Source organism: Poromitra crassiceps, assembly GCF_964638095.1.
Source record: "Poromitra crassiceps genome assembly, chromosome: 3".
In the NCBI taxonomy this organism is placed as follows: Eukaryota; Metazoa; Chordata; class Actinopteri; order Beryciformes; family Melamphaidae; genus Poromitra; species Poromitra crassiceps.
In genome coordinates, this window is record NC_139625.1 from 88,840,851 (window position 1) to 88,851,831 (window position 10,981).

General features: G+C 45.4%; 1 protein-coding gene across 1 annotated transcript in view; it reads right to left on the reverse strand.

Moving 5' to 3' along the window:
* Window positions 1–7,061, reverse strand: part of LOC310773345 (transcription regulator protein BACH2-like) — a gene marked incomplete at both ends in the record, with an annotated part of 25,371 nt that extends 18,310 nt beyond the window's left edge. Inside the window, one exon of the mRNA XM_083633217.1 lies at window positions 6,792–7,061. Coding sequence (XP_083489343.1) covers window positions 6,792–7,061 — 270 coding nt within the window. The remainder of the gene's footprint in view (window positions 1–6,791) is intronic.
* Between the last annotated feature and the right edge of the window lie 3,920 nt (window positions 7,062–10,981).

Genomic DNA, 10,981 nt, shown 5'->3' on the forward strand with positions numbered 1-10,981 from the left:
CTCTCTGTGTGCCATGTCTTCTCCCTCTGTGGGCCATGTCCTCTCCCTCCGTAGGCCATGTCCTCTCCCTCCGTAGGCCCTGTCCTCTCTCTCTGTGGGCCCTGTCCTCTCTCTCTGTGGGCCATGTCCTCTCCCTCTGTGGGCCCTGTCCTCTCTCTCCGTGGGCCCTGTCCTCTCCCTACTGTGGGCCCATGTCCTCTCTCTCATCTAATCAACTCTCGTTACTTAATTGGCACATTCAGCTCTCAACTCTCCACCATGATAGCTGATGTGTGGTGAGTGTTCTGGCGCAAACTGGCTGCCGTGCATCACCCAGGTGGGTGCTACACATCACCCAGTTGGGTGCTGCACATCGGTGGTGGATGAGTTGAGTTCCCTCCCCCTCCCTCCCCTGATATGTGAAGCGCTTTGTGTCTAGAAAGGCGCTACTGTATATACATCCAATCAATTATTATGATGATTATTATTGTTATTATTATTATCCATGGGCCCTGTCCTGTCTCTCCGTGGGCTCTGTCCTTTCAGAGTGCAGATCTACTTAACTCATTGAGTGCCAAGGACGAGTATAGTCGTCAATTCGAAAAGTAACGTAGAGTGCCAAAGACGACTAAAGTCGTCAATTGCGTTTTTTGACGGTGGGACGTGGATCAAAGCCTCCTGCATCTCCTGTACAAATATTGTAGCTATTGAAGGTGTATAAGTAAGGGATAATGTATATTGAGGCGGTGATTACGGGGGAAATAATGACCGACAGGTGATGATTGAGCCCGACGCGCAGCGGAGGGCTTAATCATCACCTGAAGGTCATTATTTCCCAGTAATCACCGCCTCAATATACATTATCCCGCTTAGAACACGGCCTACAACTAAATCATTCAATAATCTGACAAAAATAATTATTCAAATAGATTTTTTAATAGCGTTTTCAACGACAAAGCGGTTTCATTCGTAATTGGCACACAAGACACCGCAGCTGCAACTGGTTGGCCTAATTAGTAGTGTTTGCTGACAAAAAGCTCTTATCAACTGATTAATCCAGGTGTGGCAGAGCAGCGGTCGGTTGTCGAGAAATAATGACCGGTGAATATTGTTGATTGACCAATCAGAATCGAGTATTCAAGAGAGCCGTGTTCTAACCTATTTTACAGACCCATTAGGTGGCGACAGTGCTCTCCAGATTAGAGAAAGGTCAGGAAAACAGCAGGAAAAAGCCCCGTGATGAAAGAGAAACCGCTCATGCTGCAGCCAGAGCCATATAGATGGCTCTGGCTGGAGCTGACGTTGGCTGCGAACAGCAGTCAATCCGCACCCACAACTCAGCCCCTCTGTCTCTGCTGTATAGTTTCTCCACACGATTAGCCGCCAGAAAAGCAGCACCCGACGCCGAAGGGCCAAACCATTCTCAGCAGTCCGGTTTGGCTTTTCCGTGTCGCGCTGGGAGCCGGCGCACAAAAACGGAGCACTCCGAAAATAGACGCTGGGTGCGTGAGGCTGTGTGTTAGTGTGGGGAGGAGTTTGCAGCTGAGGGGGGGAGAGGGGGGTGGGGCACGCAGGGCACCACACAACTACACCACGTCACTACATCAGAAAATATTAGCTTCAGACTCAGTGAATGTGCTTGAAATGCTTCATTTCAGAAAAGGCGGAATATCTCAGCTTCTAGATGGAAACGCCTGTTTTTGCTGTTTTTGACCTATCTTCTCCGGCTGATAACTAAAGAACGGAAAATGGTATCAATAAACTTTTTTTTGCTGATGATACAATAGAGTCTCCTCGTTCTTTGTGCGTGTTTGGTGTTTACATAGTAATATCACACAATATTCTGTGGGCCTCGAGAAATCACTGAAAACACTCTGAAACTCTGGCACTGGGAGCGTCCGTTCTCCAAAAGTCGCTGGCACTCAATGAGTTAAGCAAACAGAGACAATGCAGACAATAACATTAGTGTTAAATAAATGTAAGTTCAGTACTTTTGTGTCTCATTTGTTGTAAAAAAAATAACAACATGATATTGGCATTATATATCGGCCACCCTGCTGCTCTCTAAAACCCAAATCGGTCGACCACTATTTTGAACCTTGATTTATCCAGCGCCGATGCCCTTCTTCACATTCATACTGATACACACATTCACACTGGGACGTGAACAGTAGAACCAGTCTTCTACCGGCTACCGAGCAGCTCCAGAGGAGCAGCTGGGTGTTAAGTGCCTTGTTCAAGGATACCTTCCTTCACCATAGTTGAGAAATGAGAGATTCACTTTCGCTACCAACAATTTCCCTGGTGGTCCAGGGATTGGAATCAGTGCCTTTTGGGTCACAAACCCTTGTCCCTTGATGCTCTATCTCTCTCTCTCTCTCTCTCTCTCTCTCTCTATCTCTCTCTCTCTCTCTCTCTCTCTCTCTCTATCTCTCTCTCTCTCTCTAACCACTCATTCAACAACATACAAACACACACAGGTCAACTGTCCTTCACACCGCGGTGTGGCTGAATGCCTCCCGGCTCCAGGGCTGCTGATCTGCAGCTGACCCTGCCTGGCGTCTGACCTGCCTGTGGAGGTGGGTAAGAAGACAAAGCTATACTCCATGCTTTTTAAAGTTTGGATATTGGCAGCTTGGTAAATGCCCGTTGGTGGAGCTCATTTTAATGCCACCAGAATAGTTCACTCTCAATGACACATGAGGTGTAATCACACCTCATGTGTCATCACACCTCACGTGTCATCACACCTCATGTGTCATCACACCTCACGTGTCATCACACCTCATGTGTCATCACACCTCATGTGTCATCACACCTCACGTGTCATCACACCTCACGTGTCATCACACCTCACGTGTCATCACACCTCACGTGTCATCACACCTCACGTGTCATCACACCTCATGTGTCATCACACCTCGTGTGCTCATGTGTCATCACACCTCATGTGTCATCACACCTCACGTGTCATCACACCTCATGTGTCATCACACCTCATGTGTCATCACACCTCATGTGTCATCACACCTCGTGTGCTCATGTGTCATCACACCTCACGTGTCATCACACCTCACGTGTCATCACACCTCACGTGTCATCACACCTCACGTGTCATCACACCTCACGTGTCATCACACCTCATGTGTCATCACACCTCATGTGTCATCACACCTCGTGTGCTCATGTGTCATCACACCTCACGTGTCATCACACCTCATGTGTCATCACACCTCACGTGTCATCACACCTCATGTGTCATCACACCTCGTGTGCTCATGTGTCATCACACCTCATGTGTCATCACACCTCATGTGTCATCACACTTCATGTGTCATCACACCTCACGTGTCATCACATCTCACGTGTCATCACACCTCATGTGTCATCACACCTCGTGTGCTCATGTGTCATCACACCTCGTGTGCTCATGTGTCATCACACCTCATGTGTCATCACACCTCATGTGTCATCACACCTCATGTGTCATCACACCTCGTGTGCTCATGTGTCATCACACCTCATGTGTCATCACACCTCATGTGTCATCACACCTCATGTGTCATCACACCTCGTGTGCTCATGTGTCATCACACCTCGTGTGCCCATGTGTCATCACACCTCATGTGTCATCACACCTCATGTGTCATCACACCTCATGTGTCATCACACCTCGTGTGCTCATGTGTCATCACACCTCGTGTGCTCATGTGTCATCACACCTCATGTGTCATCACACCTCATGTGTCATCACACCTCACGTGTCATCACACCTCATGTGTCATCACACCTCATGTGTCATCACACCTCGTGTGCTCATGTGTCATCACACCTCATGTGTCATCACACCTCATGTGTCATCACACCTCATGTGTCAGATGAAATGTGGAAACATTCTCAATTCATTCAGTCATACTGTACTCAATTCAATCAAGTTTGATGGTGAGTTTTGAACACAAACAGCAGGGGCAACCAAGGGGCCAATGTACCCTACTGGTCCATCTGATGGATATTTCTTACATTCGCGTGGCGGCCGTTTGGACATTTTTGGACTAAATGGTCTGAAATTAAGGCTAGTTTTTGTTTTGGGGGTGTTTTACAAAAGTCATTCCTAGAGGGAGACATTCTACCAAACACCCTGTTTTGAAAATACACCTGTATTTACCATTGGTCCATCAGATGGACCCATTAACTTACATTAATATAAACACTTTATTGGTACTCCCAGCAAATTTTCACAAAAGTAATGGATTTTATTTTCTTCTGCTCTCATCCTGGACCAAATACCTTGAAATTTGACCTTGAAAAGAGATTTTGGAGTTGGTTGAAAATTTGGGGGAGTTACATGGTCTCAATATTTTTAATATATTTTTAATAATTGCATTGGTTTCAATGTTAATTTTGCACACAAAAAAGAAAAGAAATTGCACTCCCAGCTAATTTTCCAAAAAATCATTATTTTCTTGATGTTACACATGTCACCTTGACTCAAGGGGTCAAAATTGTAGTTTCTACTGTGTTTGGGTATTTCCCCATATTCCCCCAGTTTTGGCATAGCAATCAATTCCATGCAGTTTACATGAAATGTACAGAAAATGTATTCCTATGCCAAAGATGGGAAAATATTAGAAAACTGAATTTGACGGTCCACACTACTGATTTGAAGCCTTTAGACCAGGATGGATGCTGGACTAAAGCTAATTTGTGTGTTTTGGGGGAAATGGCTGGTAGTCCAAAACATGTGCTTTTTTGATTTTTGGCTCAAAATATGAAAAATATGATTTTTACAAAAAAAAGTATGAAAACCCACTGATGATGTCACAATGTCTGTGAAATCATCAGTAATGTCATCAGTGACATCATTATTGACCAAAATCATCTTATGACATCACTGATGATGTCATAGGCTAGTGATGTCAGGTATTGTGACATCATTCTAAGATGGATCCTGCCAATCTTTGACACTAGGCATCTTGCAGTGGTGACTTTTGTAAAACACCCCAACCTGCCCATAATATCAGACCCAAATCCAGTTTGCCTTTATGGGAAGGAAAATAATTCACTTTTTGTGTTTGTATGTACTTTCTTATTGTACTGTGTTCTGAGTAAGTATGAAATCTTGATATGAGGTATTAGGGAGGATGAATTATAAACAATAAAAAAAAATTAAATGTATATTCATAAATGAATACATTATAAATATGACGGTCCATCAGATGGACCAACGGTAAAAAGAGGATTTCATTTGCAAATGTACATTTCTTGAAAAACTAAAGATGATCAGAATAAATGTTGCTGCCAATCTTTGACATATCCCAAGCCATGATAATCCCCCCAGGAGAAATCCAGTTTCACTTTATGGGAAGGAAAATAATCCACTTTTTGTCTTTTTTCAGTACTTTTTTATTTTTACTGTACTTACTGTACACTGGCATTTGAGGGGTTAAAATTCTATGGTATGAAATGTTGGTATGAGGTATTAGGGATGAAGTTACCAATGAATTATAAACAATAAAAAATTAAACCTGCATTCTTTGAAAGGAAGTGTGATTGTACAGAAGGGGGTCAATGGGAAAATGACCCGACTTCTCATTTCATTTATGACCTCAATAAACACTTTCCTAATGAATTGATGTTTCAAGTCTTCTTCAATAACGCATGATGTTCATTTACTCAATTATGGTCCTATTTAGAGTCAAATAAACAAAGCAGACTATGCTTTGGGGGTGTGGTCATGTGAGGGTGTGATCATGTGATCATGCTTTGGGGATGTGATCATGTGATCATGCTTTGGGGATGTGATCATGTGATCATGCTTTGGGGATGTGGTCATGTGATCATGCTTTGGGGATGTGATCATGTGATCATGCTTTGGGGATGTGGTCATGTGATCATGCTTTGGGGATGTGGTCATGTGATCATGCTTTGGGGATGTGGTCATGTGATCATGCTTTGGGGATGTGATCATGTGATCATGCTTTGGGGATGTGATCATGTGATCATGCTTTGGGGATGTGATCATGTGATCATGCTTTGGGGATGTGGTCATGTGATCATGCTTTGGGGATGTGATCATGTGATCATGCTTTGGGGATGTGATCATGTGATCATGCTTTGGGGATGTGGTCATGTGATCATGCTTTGGGGATGTGATCATGTGATCATGCTTTGGGGATGTGGTCATGTGATCATGCTTTGGGGATGTGATCATGTGATCATGCTTTGGGGATGTGATCATGTGATCATGCTTTGGGGATGTGATCATGTGATCATGCTTTGGGGATGTGATCATGTGATCATGCTTTGGGGATGTGATCATGTGATCATGCTTTGGGGGTGTGATCAGGGTCCAAAAGTAAATTTTTGGCTCATCTGCTAATCGCAGGTAACCTGAGAAAATGTACCAGCAACAAATATTTTTAGCTGCCATAATGTCAGCCAGGCCCTCGCTGTTCCTGCGTCGTTCAGACGCCACCTCTCAAAAAACACAGACCTCCATGATGTTTCTCTTTGTCTTTGTCTTCGTCTTCATGTTGGTGGCTGAACACAGGGAATGAGTTGCACATACTTTATATGTGTGTGTGTGTGTGTGTGTGTGTGTGTGTGTGTGTGTGTGTGTGTGTGTGTGTGTGCGTGCGTGTGTGTGTGCGTGTGTGTGTGTGTGCGTGTGTGCGTGCGTGCGTGTGTGTGCGTGTGTGTGTGTGTGTGTGCGTGCGTGCGTGTGTGCACGTGCATGCGTGCGTGTGTGTGTGTATGTGCGTGTGCGCGTGCGTGTGCATGCGTGCGTGTGTCTATATGTTGTGGCCCTTCACCTTGTCTGGCAGGCTGATGACCTGCTCCGTCTCGCCCGGTGACCCGGCGTGAGCCAGCAGGGCTTGCAGGAAGTAACGGCTGCTGGCGGCGAGCACGGCGCGGTGTGCGCGCACCTCCCGTCCCTCCACCCGCAGCGTGACGTCACACAGCACGCCCCGCGCCCGCTGCTCCTCCAGGCTCAGCAGCATGTGGGCACAGTGCACCTTGGACTCGTACACGTACACGGGCGCCGCACCCGCATCCCCGGCCCGCTCCTCACCCAGAGACATCCCTCTGCCTCTAGCACCCTGCATGGAGGAAGGAAAGGAGAGATCAGCGGACATCCCCCATTTTTATTTCACCTTTATTTAACCAGGAAGTCCCTTGAGATTGAAATCTCAGGTCAGTTAACAACTCAGTTACAGTTACAAAATTCAAATTCAAATATAAACAAAACAGACAAATAAATTGAAATAATACAAACATCAAATACACAAGAAGAGACTAAAATCCAACTCAGTTTAGGCAGTTGCATTTCTCGGTTACAAAGACTCTAGCACCCTGCATGGAGGAAGGGAAGGAGAGATCAGCTTGCATGAGAGAACACATGTTCTTTTGACATTCTGAACAAAGGTACATGAACTAGAAAAGGATAGAAGGGAAGAAGACCAATTCCAGCTAATCTTGGAGGCCTGTGTGCCTGTTGATGTGTGTTTTCTGGTCAGAAACAGGGTGGGAATTTCACGGAGGCCATGGCTGCCGTGGCCCCTCCCACAGCCAGTGTGGGAGGGGCCACCTGGGCAGGTGTGCCCTGCTGCCAGCCTGCTACTGTCAGTTGCTTTAGAAGTGCCAGTGGTCTTAGGTTAATATGGTGTCACACTTGTTTTGTTTGTTTGTTTTTGGTTTTTGTATCGCTGAATATATGGATTTATTGCGTGCGATAGGCTTGTTACCTTGAGCATGTGGCCTTTGTGACTGGTTACAAAATGGTGGTAATATTTTAATGTTGTATTGTACATTACTGCATGTGACTAGCTGCTGTCCCTAAGGTTTAAAAAAAAATCATCCTTTGGAGAGAGAAAAAGCACAGAAATCCGTTTTTCACCTGACCTGGATTTGGAGAAATACCTTGCCTCCTTACACAAGTCTATTTATTGTTTGCATTATGACAATTTCACTTGATCTCTTCTGTAAACATATTTCTCTTCAACAGGTAACAGATGGTGCCTTTATTACATTCCTGCCCTCACACAAGACATCATATCCTTTTCTGTTGTGAAGCGTTGGGAAAACAAAACAGCAAAACGTTTATTTAAATGGAAACAGTGGTGCGTTAAACACCCTGTTGTGTTATAAATATGGCAGCTGAGATGGCCATTCTTTGCGTTCTGTTGGAAGAATTTTTGGAGCCTGATAAAATTGGTTTAAATATGTGTTTAATACTACAAAATACGCTCGATGTACACTTTGTACAGCCACTGCCCTTGCTGTCCAGAATAGCAGAAATCGAGTGAAGGAGTATGTGGAAGTGTTTCCTAATGATATAATGCATAGCATGATAGCATGATGCTACGGACAACAAGACTGGCAAGATGGCAGAAGATGGTAGAGGCGTGCAGAATGAGTGTAGTTCAGCCAGACCTGTATGAACCCTGAAAGTCTGTGTTTTCAGATACTGAGGCAGAGGTCCAGCCACTTCCCCATTCAGATACTGATTGGTGAGTTACTACAATATGCCCCTGTCCTGTCATAATATAATTGATACAATTACATATTGTGTATGTATGTATGTATGTATGTATGTATGTATGTATGTATGTATGTGTATATATATATATATATATATATATATATACCGTATACCGTAAAACTTCTAATAGGGGCCATCTCCCCAATTGCCGCCGAGTCTCCAATAACCGCAGGGGGTCAAACTCAATTTTGCACATAAGCGCCGGTCTTCCCTTAACAGCCGGGAGCGGTTATTAAAATAAATATGTTTTTTCTCCCCCATTAGGCCTACGGTATGTTTTTGTGTTGACTGAATTCAGTCACTTACGGTAATGACGTGTGTTTTGGAGGAAGTCAGGCGGAAGTCAGTCATGCTCTTTCTCCCCCTGTCAGACAGTTTTATATTTTATTCGGACATGTATTGGAAACTTGTCTTGGCGTCTACGTATTTGGTAAGTCTGCTTGTTTGTCTAGTAGTGCTGCAGTGCTGTTTCTTTAGCGTTAGTTTGGTAGCTAACGTTAGCGTGCGTTCTACAATGACGTTGCTATGACTTTCCAATGAAACACTAGTCTCGCTGGTCAGCGTCCCCTCCCTACTCACGGAAGGGAGAGGAGGCTGGCCATGGGCTGGCCAGCGAGACTAATGAAACACAAACAACTGAATGTGTGAGCGGTAGGCTAATGTTACTTGTTTAAAATATGGTATGGTATATTTGCCACAACACACTGGCTCTCATGCTATATTGCTTAAATATATACTGTATCTATATATACTGTATATATATAATGTATATATATATAAATATAAGAAATAAATAAATAAATAAATAAATATTATATATATATATATATATATATATATATATATATATATATATATATATATATATATATATATATGCAGGGGAACTAAAGGCGGCCCAGCAGCCTTCCTTGCACATTGATTCCAGGCTTTTCATTGTGTTTCATTTCAGTGCTGCAGCACATAAAGCCCCGACACAGACAGCTGAGCACGCAGTCTGTCTGTCTGTCTCACCAGCCCCCAACTCTGTGTGTGTGTGTGTGTGTGTGTGTGTGTGTGTGTGTGTGTGTGTGCGTGTGTGTGTGTGCGTGTGTGTCTCTCTGTGTGTGTGTGTGTGTGTGTGTGTGTGTGTGTGTGCGCGTGTGTTTGTGTGTGTCTCTCTGTGTGTGTGTGTGTGTGTGTGTGTGTGTGTGCGTGCGTGTGTGTGTCTCTGTGTGTGTGTGTGTGTGTGTGTGCGTGTGTGTGTGTGCGTGTGCATGTTCACCGGGCGTACATGAGCTGGTTTCTGTTGACTCATGGCTTTGGAAGAGGCAGAGCCATCATGCAGCATTGGGGAGCTTGATGCAGTGGTAAGCTGGCTTTTCTCCCTCTAGCCCACAGGCCAGTCATCTCAGCACTGTAAATCATCTCCTGCTCCCCCCAGGAGCACTGAAGACCCAGACCCAACCCGCTCCAAACACTTCTCTCCTTAAGACCCAGACCCAACCCGCTCCAAACACTTCTCCCCTTAAGACCCAGACCCAACCCACTCCAAACACTTCTCCCCTTAAGACCCAGACCCAACCCACTCCAAACACTTCTCCCCTTAAGACCCAGACCCAACCCGCTCCAAACACTTCTCCCCTTAAGACCCAGACCCAACCCACTCCAAACACTTCTGCCCTTAAGACACAGACCCAACCCACTCCAAACACTTCTGCCCTTAAGACCCAGACCCAACCCGCTCCAAACACTTCTGCCCTTAAGACACAGACCCAACCCACTCCAAACACTTCTGCCCTTAAGACCCAGACCCAACCCACTCCAAACACTTCTGCCCTTAAGACACAGACCCAACCCGCTCCAAACACTTCTCCCCTTAAGACCCAGACCCAACCCACTCCAAACACTTCTCCCCTTAAGACCCAGACCCAACCCACTCCAAACACTTCTCCCCTTAAGACCCAGACCCAACCCACTCCAAACACTTCTCCCCTTAAGACCCAGACCCAACCCACTCCAAACACTTCTCCCCTTAAGACCCAGACCCAACCCGCTCCAAACACTTCTCCCCTTAAGACCCAGACCCAACCCACTCCAAACACTTCTGCCCTTAAGACACAGACCCAACCCACTCCAAACACTTCTGCCCTTAAGACACAGACCCAACCCACTCCAAACACTTCTGCCCTTAAGACACAGACCCAACCCACTCCAAACACTTCTCCCCTTAAGACCCAGACCCAACCCGCTCCAAACACTTCTGCCCTTAAGACCCAGACCCAACCCGCTCCAAACACTTCTCCCCTTAAGACCCAGACCCAACCCGCTCCAAACACTTCTGCCCTTAAGACCCAGACCCAACCCACTCCAAACACTTCTCCCCTTAAGACCCAGACCCAACCCGCTCCAAACACTTCTCTCCTTAAGACCCAGACCCAACCCGCTCCAAACACTTCTCCCCTTAAGACCCAGACCCAA